This window comes from Aquarana catesbeiana, linkage group LG07 (assembly GCF_042186555.1).
Source record: "Aquarana catesbeiana isolate 2022-GZ linkage group LG07, ASM4218655v1, whole genome shotgun sequence".
NCBI classification, from domain to species: domain Eukaryota; kingdom Metazoa; phylum Chordata; class Amphibia; order Anura; family Ranidae; genus Aquarana; species Aquarana catesbeiana.
In genome coordinates this window covers 14,267,311-14,283,182 of record NC_133330.1, presented here as the reverse complement: position 1 = coordinate 14,283,182, position 15,872 = coordinate 14,267,311, and the positions used below count along the sequence as shown (strand labels likewise).

Here is a 15,872-nt window from a genome sequence, read left to right as displayed (position 1 = left end):
TACTTTAGGGTTAACCTTTTCAGGGTTACATTAAGGGATCTATGTCTAAAAAAATGCATAGCCATTCAGCCAGCACAACTACATGTGCATTCCTTCTGTGTGAACAGGGCAAAAAATGAATGTTCTTTAGGCTTTTTTTTTCTCTTCTGAAAAAATGTTGTTTTGTCACAGGCAGTAATAAAACGCCTCTACATTTATTTTCTAATTATCTGTAGCGTTCTTTTAAATAGTAACATTGTATCTCTTGTTACAAAGCCAAATGTATTTTTTATGCTCCTCAGCTCCATCTAGTGGCCATAATGTGACATTTTACTACTCCCCATAATAAAAGAACATTTGTTCAGAAGAAGAAGCAGCTTAAAGAACATTTGTTTTTGGACAATTCGCATAGATTTAATATGCATGTCGTTTCACCAAACAATTTTTTCTTTATAAATATTCCCCTTATAATAAAATTTTAGTGTATAATAATGTTAAGTGCTAAGGGTTCATTTTAGCCATTAAATATCAGGGTTTGGGTAGGGCATAGCAGAGATAAGATCTGACGTTTGAGAAACTTAGAGCCCTTGCACACTGGGGCGGCGTCGGCGGTAAAACGCCGCTATTATTAGCGGCGTTTTACCGTCGGTATGCGGCCGCTAGCGGGGCGGTTTTACCCCCCGCTAGCGGCCGAGAAAGGGTTAAATACCATCGCAAAGCGCCTCTGCAGAGGCGCTTTGCCGGCGGTATAGCCGCGCCGTCCCATTGATTTCAATGGGCAGGAGCGGTAAAGGAGCGGTATACACACCGCTCCTTCACCGCTCCGAAGATGCTGCTGGCAGGACTTTTTTTACCGTCCTGCCAGCGCATCGCTCCAGTGTGCAAGCCCTCGGGGCTTGCACACTGGAATACAAGCAGCGGCACTTTCGGGGCGGTTTGCAGGCGCTATTATTAGCGCAATAGCGCCTGCAAACCGCCCCAGTGTGCAAGGGCTCTAAATGGAACTGTTTCACCTGAACTTGCTTTTGGCGTTAAAATCCTGCAGCTAAAATCCGTGTAGTCATTATATTTTATTTATGGGTGGTTGAAGCGATAAAGGCGAGTTATTAGTGAATGGTCCTCATGTGTCACCTCTGACTGTCACAAGACTGAAGTACGGAAACTTCTGGGGTTGATTTACTGTAACTGGAGAGTTCAAAATCTGCTGCAGCTCTGCATGGCAGCCATTGGCGTGCTCAGCCTATTGCATTAGGGTGTGTACCCAGGGCCAGTGCTCAACTGTTTTGCACCCTAGGGAAGACTAACACTCCCCCCCCCCCGTACGGCTGGGATGTCGTTAGTCTTGCCTAGGGCCACGCAGGTGACAGGATCAGAGAGCGGACTCACCAGACTCAGCAGCAGACTCACCGGATGTTCAGAGACATGGTGCCCGCCTCCTCCGCTGTGCCCTCCTCACAGGCTGAGCTGTTGTTGACCTCCTATATATGCTGCTGCTGACCTCCTATAAATGCTGCTGCTGGCCTCCTATATATGCTGCTGCTGGCCTCCTATGTATATCCGGATGCACTGTATGCAGCAGAAGTGATGGATGTCCTCCGCGGCTGCTGCTTTCTCTGCAGTCAGTCAGCTCCCCAGCCCTGTGTAGGGCCCCTGGTGTTCCCCGGCTAGGCTCATAGGGAAGGCAGTGGCTGTGGCTGCGCCCTCTAAGCAGCAGTGCACCCTAGGCGGCTGCCTAGTTTGCCTAGCGGGAGAGCAGACCTTGTGTGCACCCCAAAGCACAAACACACATGTGTATATGAACAGAGCAGTGGACGGTGTCAGTATTTTTTATTTTTATTATTTCTTTCAATTTTGTTTTTTTAATTATTTTCTTACAATATTATTATTATTTTTTTTTTTTTAGGAGCCCGGTTGGGGGGCTTTGGTGAAATATAAAGGGTCTAAACAGACCCCCGATGTCTCACTTTTGAGACAGAGAAAGGGATTGAGGACAAAGCTCCCCCAGTCCCTTTCTCTGCAGCCTCAGCTGCACTGGACAGTGAATGAATGGGAAGTGCTCTGTGCTGAGCGGCTTCCTGTTCATTCACAAACTGAAGCATACTAAACATAGTTTTGTATGCTTCAGTTAAAAATGAACACAGGAGCGACCGGTACAGATCACTCACCGTGTTCGTTAAGAAAAGGAAGGTGGCCAGGTAAATTAAATATTTACCGGCCCCTTCCCCCGCTCTCCATCCTGACACATCACCCGCAGCAGCAAGTGGGAGAGGAGGGATGCTGGCAGCACTGCAGGGGGGGAGATGGGGCACCTGGAAGTAGGGGAAATTGGCACTGCACAGGGTGATTAGGGTGTGCCTAGGCACACCTGGGACACACTCACTCTGTGTCAGTGGCGGCCCGTTCATTAGGGATGCCTGGGCGCCACCCCCCTCTATCTACGCCACCCCCACTAATGGTTAATGGATAGATTCATGCATTGCATACCGGTGAAGCGCTGCATAGATGGGGTAAGTGCACCATATCTGCCCGCTGACTGACCGACGGGGGTGGGGGGGGGAGGGGGTGTTACTGTTTGCCGCCCCCACCTAAAAAAAATGACCACCGTCCGCCACTGCTGTGTGTACCAGAGGCGGCTGCTCATTAGGGGCACATGGGCGCCACCCCTCCTAATCCATGCGCCCAGCCCCCTAATCTACATGCAGGGCACCGGACGCATGGATTTCTATGTTTTTTTTTTTTTTTTTTAGAAGCACATGATTAGAGCCTGAGACTCTAATTGGCTTCAAAAAAGGGTGGTCTCTGGGTGCAGAGCACTGCGCCCCTAACCCACCCACTTGTGTGACATTAGCAAATTATCATTTGCTAATGTCTTCCTGTTTCTCCTCCCGGACAATCAGGAAGCGGGTCCTGACACCCCATTGGCTGGGAGTCCGAAGACCCAATTGGCTGAGAGGAGAAGATACGGCCGGGACACGGAGAAGACTGAGGGGGGAAGCCACCGCCGCAGCCCTGACCTGCACGGGGTAAGTGCGGGGCTGACGGGGGCCTGGCGGGCGAGAGGGCGTGTCGGAAACCGGGGGGGGGGGGGATGGGCAGTGTTGTTAATGGTGTGCGGTGGCGGACTCGAACGACGGGGGGAGGGGGGTGGGTCTGTGGTCAGGTCTGTCTGCCGCCCGCCCCCCCCCCCCCCGCCACTGGTGTGCACGCATATTAAGGTAGCCAATCAGCTTCTAACTTCCCGGAAACTCGGACACTGATTGGTTTTTTATGCAGAGCTGCACCAGATTTCACTCTCTCCATTTTTAGTGAATCGACCCCAATGTATCAAAGAAAATAATCGCTCCATGCGGCTGCATAAAATAATTCTGGGGGTGAACGCGGTGAAGGATACATTGAGCGTCGCTCTGCAGTATGGTGTCATCGGGATGGTTGAGATGCTGCATTGCGATGGCTTGCGGGAACTCGCTCAGCATCCTCTGCTGAAAGGCCTCCAGCCGCTCGTAGTCGTGACCTCGGCACACAAATTCCTTATTCTGTCCGGAGGAAGAACATACAGAAAGGACAAATGAAGGACAACGCAGGCGTATAGAGCCACCACCAGTACAGAAAAGGAGAAAGTCCCAATTTGATTCATACAATCTGGTTGGTCCACATTACCAGAAGGTGACGGGACAATGGAACTACCTGGGAAAGGACAGAGTCATAGAACTGGGGGGGGGGGGGGGGGGACCCGATTCTGATTGACATTAATGACACCTCCTCCCCCCAGCCTGCTGAATGAGCAATGAAGGATCAGCGTCACAGTCAGGTGCTCCCCGCTGTAAACTCGTTCCCTGTGTTAGGGGTGGGCAGGAGGGACACTGTGGTATCATGTGAGGTGGGGGGGAGGGGATTTGTGTTGGGAGAGGGGATTTGGGGGGGCGGCAGGGGATAAGAATTGTTCTAGGAGGGGAAGTTTGGGGAGGTGTGCTAGGAGTAGTGACTTGAGGGGATTTGTGTTGGGAGGGGGGTGGGGGAAGAAGATTTGTGCTAGGAGGGGGATTTTTCAGGGGATTTGTCCAAAAAGAAGTAATATGGTTGGGGGGGGGGGGATTTTGCTAGGAGGAAATTTTTTTTTTCTTATTGGGGGGGGGGGGGTGATTTGTGCTAGAATGGGGGATTGGGAAGAATTTGAGCTGGGAGGGTGGGGGATTTGGAGTGGGGGGAGAAGATTTGTGCTCATAGTGGAAATTTGAGGATAAAGGATCAATACACCGAGAGGTTGTAATCTTTTTCGGGGGGTGGGGGTGGATTTATGCTGGGGGCATATGGGGAATGAGCGGATTTGAGCTGGGGGGGGGGCAAAGATTCATGCTGGGAAGGGGATTTCAGCAGGGGGCGGATCTTTATTTGGAGGAGGGGAGCATGCTCAATAGTTTTTTTTTGGGGGGGGGGATTTTTGGCGACACATAATCATACATCTTGGGGGGGGGGGGGCACAATCTGGCATGTTCACCCTGGACTCTCGATGACCTTGTCCTGGCACTGGACTGACAGTGCAATGGAGCACAGATTGGTCCCCTTTCCTCTCACAGTCTGAGAGACTCTGGGTTCTTATACTATCTGTTCCAGGCAAAGAAGGAGATAGTAGAATTTATTTTCAGGGAGCAAAATATGAAATTTTCAGGAAGATGAAGAAGCGCGGGGTAATGTTTGCTCCCAGCGACTCCACTGATGACCTCACAGTGGGAGAGGACGGAGTAAAGTATTCCTGCAAACAATTGGTTCTTACCCTTAAAAAGAACGGAAACTTCTTCCCATAAAATCCAACTCTGAAAAACTCCGGCTCAAGCCTCTGCTGGTCCATGATGTGGTCATAATAGGAGGCCTCCATTTTCTGAGAGCGATGAGAAGACACAAAGGAGAGGAGAGAGAGAGAAAAAGAGAGAGGTGTCAGGTCTGATGGGTACAGACACTAAATAGATGGATACGGACACTGAGTAAATGAGTATGGACACTGAGTAGATAGATAAAGACACTGAGTAGGTGGATACGGGCACTGAGTAAATGGGTATTGACACTGAGTTGGTGGATATATACACAGGGTAGATGAATACAGACACTGAGTAGATAGATATAGACACTGAGTAGATGGGTATGGGCACTGAGTAGATGGGTATGGACACTGAGTAGGTGGATACGGACACCGAATAGGTGGATACGGACAATGAGTAGATGGGTATGGACACTGAGTAGATGGAGAGAGACATTGAGTAGGTGTATACGGACACTAAATAGATGGATACAGACACTGAGTAAATGGGTACTGATGCTGAGTAGATAGGTACTGACACTGAGTAGATGGATAGAGGCACTGAGTAGATATGTATGGATACTGAGTAGATGGGTACGGACACTGAGTAGATGGGTACGGAGACTGAGTAGATGGATACAGACACTGAGTAGATGCATATGGACACTGAGTAGATGCATATGGACACTGAGTAGATGGATACAGACACTGAGTAAATGGGTACGGACACTGAGTAGATGGGTACGGACACTGAGTAGATGGGTACGGACACTGAGTAGATGGGTACGGACACTGAGTAGATGGATACAGACACTGAGTAGATGGATACAGACACTGAGTAGATGAATATGGACACTGAGTAAATGAATTTGGACACTGAGTAGATGGATACAGACACTGAGTAGTTGGATACAGACACTGAGTAGATGAATACGGACACTGAGTAAATGAATTTGGACACTGAGTAGATGGATACAGACACTGAGTAGTTGGATACAGACACTGAGTAGATGAATACGGACACTGAGTAAATGAATTTGGACACTGAGTAGTTGGATACAGACACTGAGTAGATGAATACGGACACTGAGTAGATGAATTTGGACACTGAGTAGATGAATTTGGACACTGAGTAGATGGATATAGACACTGAGTAGATGGATACAGACACTGAGTAGATGAATACGGACACTGAGTAAATGAATTTGGACACTGAGTAGATGGATACAGACACTGAGTAGTTGGATACAGACACTGAGTAGATGAATACGGACACTGAGTAGATGAATACGGACACTGAGTAAATGAATTTGGACACTGAGTAGATGGATACAGACACTGAGTAGTTGGATACAGACACTGAGTAGATGAATACGGACACTGAGTAGATGAATTTGGACACTGAGTATATGAATACGGACACTGAGTAGATGAATACAGACACTGCGTAGATGATTACAGACACTGAGTAGATGGATACAGACACTGAGTAGATGGATACAGAAACTGAGTAGATGGATACAGACACTGAGTAGATGGATACAGACACTGAGTAGATGGATACAGACACTGAGTAGATAGGTACAGACACTGAGTAGATGAATACACACACTGAGTAGATGGATACAGACACTGAGTAGATGGATACAGACACTGAGTAGATGGATACAGACACTGAGTAGATAGGTACAGACACTGAGTAGATGAATACACACACTGAGTAGATGAATACAGACACTGAGTAGATGAATACAGACACTGAGTAGATGGATACGGACACTGAGTAGATGAATACAGACACTGAGTAGATGAATACACACACTGAGTAGATGGATACAGACACTGAGTAGATGGATACAGACACTGAGTAGATGGATACAGACACTGAGTAGATGGATACAGACACTGAGTAGATAGGTACAGACACTGAGTAGATGAATACACACACTGAGTAGATGAATACAGACACTGAGTAGATGAATACGGCCTCTCAGAAGACTCACCAATATCCAGCTGAGGCTCTGGAAGTCGTAGAGCTTCTCATACTGGGCCGCCAGCTCCCGGCACAGGGGGATTGCATATTCCCAGCACTGGAAGGACCCAACAGAGAGAAGAGTGACTGAGAGATCTCATTCATGGCAGATTTCCTTTACAAAAACCACCATTACCGGCTTCACCGGGATAGTAAACTTTCGGTAAGACCACCAGCAGAATATTTGGCCAGTTTGCTCACCTTGCCCTTGTTGAAGTAGTGGATGATTTTGCGGCTCAGGCTCTCTTTGCGCTGCCATTCGGTCTGGGCGGGGTAATGGAGGAACTCACGCAGGGAGCGTTCCTCCCACTGCAGCATCTCCCAGTACAGGATCAGGGTGAACGCGGCTTCTAGAAAAAAAGGAGAACGGAGGGGAGGCAGTGTCAGACACGCAGGACTACTCAGGGATACAACCGGAGCTAATGGGGGGTCATTCTGTGATTGCAAGCCCCTTGACTTTAGCACTCTGACTGGGAGAGGGTGAAGGCAAACACAGAAGCTCATCAGGTGTGCTGCATGCAAATCTGTTGACAACGAGCATGCTGAAGAGAAAGTAGACTGAGCAGAGATGACCTTATCAGTCTCCTGTTGCTCCTTCACCGTCAAATTACCACATTTTGTTATGTTACAGCCTTATTCCAAAATGGATTAAATTCATTATTTTCCTCAAAATTCTGCAAACCATCCCCCATAATGACAACGTGAAAGAAGTTTGTTTGAAATCTTTGCAAACATTATTAAAAATAAAAAACAAAAACAATCCCATGTACATAAGTATCACAGGCTCCTCCCATGTACATAAGTATCACAGATTCCTCCCATGTACATAAGTATCACAGGCTCCTCCCATGTACATAAGTATCACAGGCTCCTCCCATGTACATACGTATTCACAGCCTTTGCTCAATACTTTGTTGAAGCTCCTTTGGCACCAATTACACCCTCAAGTCTTTTTGAGTATAACGCCACAAGCTTGGCACTCCTATTTTTGGGCAGTTTCTCCCATTCTTCTTTGCAGGACCTCTCAAGCTCCATCAGGTTGGATGGGAACGTCGGTGCACAGCCATTTTCAGATCTCTCCAGAGATGTTCAATCGGGTTCAAGTCTGGGCTCTGGCTGGGCCACTCAAGAGCATTCTAAAGTTGTCCTGTAGCCACTCCTTTGTTATCTTGGCTGTGTGCTTAGGGTTGTTGTCCTCGTGAAAGATGAACCTTCGCCCCAGTCTGGGGTCCACAGCGCTCTGGAGCAGGTTTTTTATCAAAGATGTCTCTGTACATTTCTGCATTCATCTTTCCCTCAAACCTGACTAGTCTCCCAGTTCCTGCCACTAAAAAACATCTCCACAACATGATGCTGCCACCACCATGCTTCACTGTGGCGATGGTATTGGCCAGATGAGGAGCGGTACCTGGTTTCCTTTAGACATGAAGCTTGACATTCAGGCAAAAGAGTTCAATCTTTGTTTCATCAGACCGGAGAATTTGTTCTTCAGGTGCCTTTTGGCAAACTCCAGGTGGGCTGTCATGTGCCTTTTACTGAGGAGTGGTTTCCGTCTGGCCACTCTATAATACAGGCCTGATTGGTGGAGTGCTGTAGAGATGGTTGTTCTTCTGGAAGGTTCTCCTCACTCCACAGAGAAACACTGGAGCTCTGTCAGAGTGACCATCGGGTTCTTGGTCACCTCCCTAACTAAGGCCCTTCTCCCTCGATCGCTTAGTTTGGCCGGGTGGCCGCTCTAGGAAGAGTCCTGGTGGTTCCAAACTTCTTCCATTTACAGATGATATAGGACACTGTGCTCATTGGGACCTCCAATGCTGCAGAAATGTTTCTGTACCCTTCCCCAGATCTGTGCCTCCATACAATCCTGTCTTGGAGGTCTACAGACAATTCCTTGGACTTCATGGCTTGGTTTGTGCTCTGACATCCACTGATAACTGTGGGACCTTTATATAGACAGGTGTGTGCCTTTCCAAATCATGTCCAATCAACTGAATTTACCACAGGTGGGCTCCAATCAAGTTGTAGAAACATCTCAAGGATGATCAGTGGAAACAGGAGGTACCTGAACTCAATTTTGAGTATCATGGCAAAGACTGTGATACTTATGTACATGGGAGGAGTCTGTGATACTTCTGTACATGGGAGGAGCCTGTGATACTTATGTACATGGGAGGAGCCTGTGATACTTATGTACATGGGAGGAGCCTGTGATACTTATGTACATGGGAGGAGTCTGTGATACTTCTGTACATGGGAGGAGCCTGTGATACTTATGTACATGGGAGGAGCCTGTGATACTTATGTACATGGGAGGAGTCTGTGATACTTATGTACATGGGAGGAGTATGTGATACTTATCTACATGGGAGGAGCCTGTGATACTTATGAACATGGGAGGAGTCTGTGATACTTATGTACATGGAAGGAGCCTGTGATACTTATCTACATGGGAGGAGCCTGTGATACTTATGAACATGGGAGGAGTCTGTGATACTTATGTACATGGGAGGAGCCTGTGATACTTATGTACATGGGAGGAGTCTGTGATACTTATGTACATGGGAGGAGTCTGTGATACTTATGTACATGGGAGGAGCCTGTGATACTTATCTACATGGGAGGAGCCTGTGATACTTATGAACATGGGAGGAGTCTGTGATACTTATGTACATGGGAGGAGTCTGTGATACTTATGTACATGGGAGGAGCCTGTGATACTTATCTACATGGGAGGAGCCTGTGATACTTATGAACATGGGAGGAGTCTGTGATACTTATGTACATGGGAGGAGCCTGTGATACTTATGTACATGGGAGGAGTCTGTGATACTTATGTACATGGGAGGAGCCTGTGATACTTATGTACATGGGAGGAGTCTGTGATACTTATGTACATGGGAGGAGCCTGTGATACTTATGTACATGGGAGGAGCCTGTGATACTTATCTACATGGGGGGAGCCTGTAAATACTTACGTACATGGGATTTTTTTCCTTTTTTATTTGTAATAAATTTGCAAAGATTTCAAACAAACTTCTCTCACGTTGTCATTATGGGGGATTGTTTGTAGAATTTTGAGGAAAATAATGAATTTAATCCATCTTGGAATAAGGCTGTAACATAACAAAATGTGGAAAAAGTGAAGCGCTGTGAATACTTTCCGGATGCACTGTATGTATGAATTTAGTAGCAGTTTAGTCCTACACTGTAGCAGTTGCATAAAATAGGACCCACTAAGTTGCTATTTGTAAAATAAGGCGGAAAGGACACCTTGGCTTTCAGGGGACGGAAGAGCACCCATATTGTAAACACACAAGAGAAAAAATTATAAAAAAAATGCAAATGCCTCTGGCATTATCGCCTTAATGTGTCTAATATGTGTATTTCCTATGACCGGCTATAATGTAGTATTTTCCTGATATTACAGGAAAATACTGCATTATGGCCACTAGATGGGGCTGACAACCAAAGGGAACAAACATATTAGAAACATTATGGCAACGAGCTTGTGAATACTTAATTCATTAGCACAGGGAGTGTTTAAAAAATAGACTACTATATACTGTATAGACACTAATAGAGGGCCATCCTCCCTTTCCACTGGATGCTGGAACATTGAGGTATATGGACATAAATCCATACCTGTGTAGCTCTCCGCCTGTAGGTGCAGGTCACCTAGTTTATGAATATATCGGATGTACATCTCTTCTTTGTTGATTTCTGATTTGTAGAAATTCTGTGAACATTGAGAGAGAAGGGAGAGTCATATCACACATTTACAATCTGACGCAGACAGATGCCCACATGCAGATATAGAAAGATTGACATACATATAATGCTATGTTCAGACTGATGCACACAAATATAGATACAGCCAGTCATATGGAAACAATGTATACACATTATATCGGTAACATCGGTGCTCCTCACCATCAGATTTACTGTACAGCCGACCTTCTTGTTCTCGGTCTCCTCCCCCTTCATACAGTCCCTGGAATAGGAGCATAAAATTCACAATAGCATCATGGCTGAACTCCCGTTGCTGGCTGCTTTTACTGGAGGGAAATGGTAGGGTAGCAATGGAACCCCCTGGTTGTTATAGGAGTAATGGAGGGATTTGGACAGGGTATCTGGATACTGGACTGGCAGACTGGGTCGTGTCCATGGTGTCCCTGCTTTGGATCTCAATGGAGCTAAGATTGAGGTGCCACACCAAGAGTTTCTTGGAGAGCTAACGCATTTCGGGGACTAGAAACTGCCCCTTCATCAGGGTTTAAAAATGGGAAATAATATATCCTGTTGGCCCAAAGAGCTCTTCAGCAGCTGGTTTTACTAAGCCACTATTTATGTCCCACAAATAAATGTATATGCAGTCAGAGCTGGATTTAAAAAAAAAAAACACTGGGTGAGCTCAGGGCAAATATCTCATGAGTGGGCCCCCTGTTTCTTAAAACAACTGACCCCCCTACCCCCAACAGTCTTGGATTCCAGGGGCACTGCCCCCTACACCTTGCATAGTTTCAGTTGACCGTTATTGTAACTGATGCTGCAAGATCTTTCTTCTCATATTCCCCTGACACATGATAAGTTTGGGTTCAAAGACCCTGCTAATTGTGGGAAGAAGGGCCCCACTGAGTTTGAGAAGAAGAGAGCTTGAGAAAAAAGGTCCTGCTGAGTTTAAGAAGGGTCCCACTGAGTTTGAGAAGGAGAGCCCTGCTGAGGTCAAAAAAGAAGGGTCCTGCCGTGTTTGAGAAGAAGGGCCCCACTGAGGTTGAAAAGAAGGCCTTTACTGAGATTAAGAAGAAGGGTTCTGCTGAGCCTGAGAAGAAGACTCCCACTGACCCTGGGAGGATGGGTCCCACTAAGATTGTGAAGAAGGGTCTTACAAAGTTTGAGAAGAAGGGTCCCACTTGGTTTGGGAAGAAGGGCCCTGCTGAGCTCGAAAAGAAGGGTCCTGCTGTGTTTAAGAAGAAGGGTCCTACCGAGGTTGAAAAAGGGCCTTACTGAGATTGAGAAGAAGGGTCCTGCTGAGCCTGAGAAAAAGAGTCCAACTGACCCTGAGAGGAAGGATCCCACTAAGATTGTGAAAAAGGGTCTTACTAAGTTTGAGAAGAAGAATCTCACTGGGTTTGAGAAGAAGGGTCCTGCCGAGCTTTGAAAAGAAGGGTCCTGCTGTGTTTGAGAAGACTGGTACCCATTGATTTTAAGAAGATGGGTCTCCCTGAACCTGAGAATAAGGGTCCCGCTGAGATTGAGAAGAAAGGTCCTGCTGAGCCTGAGAAGAAGACTCCCACTGACCCTGGGAGGATGGATCCCGCTAAGATTGTGAACAAGGGTCTTACTAAGTTTGAAAAGAAGGGTCCCACTGGGTTTGAGAAGAAGGGCCCTGCTGAGCGCGAAAAGAAGGGTCCTGCTGTGTTTAAGAAGAAGGGTCCCACTGAGGTTGAAAAAAAGCGCCTTACTGAGATTGAGAAGAAGGGTCCTGCTGAGCCTGAGAATAACAGTTCATCTGTCCCTGAGAGGAAGGATCCCACTAAGATTGTGAAAAAGAGTCTTACTAAGTTTGAGAAGGGTCTCACTGGGTTTGAGAAGCAGGACCCTGCTGAGCTTCAAAAGAAGGGTCCTGCTGTGTTTGAGAAGACTGGTGCCCATTGATTTTAAGAAGATGGGTCTCCCTGAACCTGAGAATAAGGGTCCCGCTGAGATTGAGAAGAAGGGTCCAACCGATTTTGACAAAAAAGTTCCTGCTGAGTTTGAGAAGAAAGGTCCCACTTAGTTTGAGTAGAAAGGTCCTGCTGAGCATGAGAAGAAGAGTCCAGATGAGTTTGAGAAGAAGGGTCCAACTGTCCTGATTACTACAGTGATGGACATCTGGACTTCAGGACTGTTGGGAGGGTCCGGTGGTAAGGCCCCTAAATCTGGTGGGCCCTGGCCAACTGCTCCATTTTTATAATGATTAGAGTGTCACTGTGTGAAATACGTATTTGAGTTATTTTCCACTAGGAATGACTTGTCCTGTTTTGGTCACCCCGTTTCATCTTTGTCTTAGCATCATAACATCCAGAATGGGGCCCCAGCTAGTGCTGCCTGCCACCTCTGGTCAATTTACCCCTGCACTGACCGCCAGGTCCTGTCATAGGTGAGGCTTAGTACCTGTAGTCCAAAAGTCTTTCCATGAGACGCGTCACTGAGGTCACAAATGAGGCTCCTGGTTCTCTCCACGTCTCCTGCTCGATCTTCTCCAGCAAACTGATGGCAGAACCAACAAATGGAACTCAATTACTCTGGCCATGCTCATATATACAGTATTTGTCCCTGCCAATTAAGCTTATTTGAATTCATAGGGAGAAAGATGGAGAGAGAAAGTAAAAAAATGGGTGGAATTTTTTAGACACACTGAGGAAAGGGGGTGCAGATTTCCTGGCAAAATATAAGAAAAGCTTAAAACATCCTTCACATGGAACCAACAATGGAAATAAAATAATAAAGAAAGATATGAATTTTGCAACAGACACATCAACTGACATCACATTCAGAGATACCGGGGTGGAGACAATCTACACACATGTATCAGCAGCTGTAATAGTTCCTGCCAGAAACTACAAGTCTCAGGATGTCCTGCTGGAACTTCTCCAACAGCAGGAGGATAACAGGCTGATACATCCAACACTATACAGGAAGGCATGCAATGATACTCAGTATACAAATGTCACAAAAGATACATTGTCTCCCTTACCTGGGATATGGACCGAAGAGCTGCGAGCTGCTCCGGGCAGCAGGGTGGAGGCATAAATATAGAGAGATCACAATCTGACCAATCACTGCCATCTATTCCAACACAACGCTACAGAATATTATAACCACTTGCAGACCTGGACTTTTCTTTTCAGTATTTTTTGCTAGAAAATTAGTTAGAGCCCCCAAACATTTTTTTTTTACCAGAGACCCTAGAGAATAAAATGCTACCTCACACTAACCTAGTCTCAAAATACCAACCTAATCGTTCTCTATGCTCCTCCCAAGACCTCCTGCTCTCTAACTCCCTTAGACATGTGCAATTAGTTTAGTTCTAAATTCGTTTTTTAACAAATTTTGACAAATTTGTTAATTCCGAAACTTCTGAATTTTTCAATTTCCGAAACTTCCAAATTTCTGGAAATTCGAATTTTTGGAAATTCTGAAATTCGAAAATTCGGAAATTGGAAAATTCGAAATTTCGGAAATTCGAAAATTCGGAAATTCGAAAATTTCAGAAATTGGAAAATTCGGAAATTCAAAATTTTGGAAATTCGAAATTTCGAAATGAGTAAATTTGAAAATTCAGAAATTTGCAATTTCGGAAATTTGAAAATTCGGATTTTCGGATTTCCGAGTTTCCGAAGAAAGCAAGAAAAACGAATGAAACGAAAACGAACAAATTTTTTGTCAGTGCACATGTCTACTTGTCACCTCATTCCATGCTCGCCTTGGACTTCTCCAGAGCCTCTCTCATCCTCTGGAATGCTCTACCATCATCTGTCCGATTTCTCCTATTTGTCCACTTTCAGACCATCCCTGAAAGCTCACCTCTTCAGAGAAGCCTATCTGGCCCCCCACATAACAACCGTACATTTATTTTTTCCATCAGCACATCCCCCCACAGTTGTTACCTCTTGTATCTCTTGCCCTACCCCCTTAGATTGTAAGCTCTAAGGAGCAGGGCCCTCTGATTCCTACTGTATTAAAGTGTGTTGTATTTGTACTGTCTACCCTCAAGGTGTAAAGCGCTGCATAAACTGTTGGCGCTATATAAATCCTGTATAATAATAATAATAAATTGCAATTTTTTTATGTCACACGCAGCGGTTTTTCAAACGCAATTTTGTAGGAAAAAATACACTTGAATGAATTTTTATGCAAAATAACACAATATGTAACCTAATTTTTTGGTAAAATATAAAAGATGATGTTACACCGAGTAAATAAATACCTAATATTGCACACTTTAAAATTATGCATGCTCGTGGAATGGCGACAAACTACGATACTTAAAAATCTCCATAGGTTGCGCTTTAATTTTTTTTTTTTTTTTTTTTACAGTTTACCTGTTTAGAGTTACAGAGGAGGTCTAGCGGTAGAGGTATTGCTCTCGCTCTAATGTTCGCGGTGATACCTCACATGTGAGGTGTGAACGCCGTACATATTTTACACTGTTTACATATGTGTGCGAGTTTTACGTATGTACGGAGGGATGGGGGCGCTTTACATTTTTTTTCTTTTCTCGTTTTTTTTTTTTTTTTTTACTGTCCAGTTTATTTTCTTTTCTTTTTTTATCACTTTTTGTAAACATCCTTTGTAATAGAAATAAAGGATGACAGGTCCTCTTTATGGAGAGATCTGGGGTCTCTGTTTTAGTCTCTTTTATTGTTTATTCTATTTTATTATTTTCTATTATTTTATTTTCCATTCTATTTTTATTTATTCTATTTGAAATTCAGATTTCAGAAGATGGTTATATTCTATTTTATTCAATTTTTTATTCTATTCCATTCCTTTATTTTCTATTCTATTTTATTCTATTATTTTATTTTCTATTCTATTTTTTTCTATTCTATTTTTTCCATTATTTTATTTTCTATTCTGTTCCACTCTATTATCTTGTATTTTTTTTTATTTTCTATTCCTTTATTTTCTATTCTATTTTATTCTCTTTGGAAATTCAAATTAATTTTGAAAACTATTCAAGTTTGAATTTCGTCCAAAATTTAGTTTTGTTTTTTCGGATTCATATTAATTTGTTACTCTTGTAATTGATACATTAGAATTTCAATTCGGAATGAAACGAACCGCACATGTCCAGCCGCAACGTATATTTATGTATTGCGGCCAGCAAGTGGATAACAATGTGTATTATAATCTTATGATAATATCATCTAAAACAGGAAGCAAAACAAACTGTTGCATTGTACAATATATAATATATGATGCAGTTTGTAGCAAAATGGTGCATTTTCAGGACATGTGCATTGAACTGCTGTGTCAGCTTCCCATACGGCGTGCTGCGTGTAATGGGCTGTAACATTCTGCACG

At 44.8% G+C, this 15,872-nt stretch overlaps 1 protein-coding gene across 14 annotated transcripts in view; it reads right to left on the bottom strand.

Annotated features, from left to right (window-relative positions):
• The window catches only part of DOCK3 (dedicator of cytokinesis 3), a 239,580-nt gene that overhangs the window by 24,134 nt on the left and 199,574 nt on the right, over positions 1 to 15,872 (bottom strand). For 11 of the 14 annotated variants that reach the window (XR_012235189.1, XR_012235190.1, XM_073591625.1 and 8 more), the window contains 8 exons: positions 13,540 to 13,566; positions 12,957 to 13,052; positions 10,734 to 10,794; positions 10,446 to 10,539; positions 7,005 to 7,153; positions 6,775 to 6,861; positions 4,751 to 4,855; positions 3,371 to 3,512 (listed from right to left, as the gene is read on the bottom strand). Coding sequence is in view for 12 of the 14 variants with exons in the window: in XM_073591625.1 (XP_073447726.1) it covers positions 3,371 to 3,512; positions 4,751 to 4,855; positions 6,775 to 6,861; positions 7,005 to 7,153; positions 10,446 to 10,539; positions 10,734 to 10,794; positions 12,957 to 13,052; positions 13,540 to 13,566 (761 nt within the window). In the remaining 2 variants the exon portion in view is untranslated. The remainder of the gene's footprint in view (positions 1 to 3,370; positions 3,513 to 4,750; positions 4,856 to 6,774; positions 6,862 to 7,004; positions 7,154 to 10,445; positions 10,540 to 10,733; positions 10,795 to 12,956; positions 13,053 to 13,539; positions 13,567 to 15,872) is intronic. The other 3 variants (XM_073591628.1, XM_073591634.1, XM_073591636.1) reach the window with 1 other exon arrangement.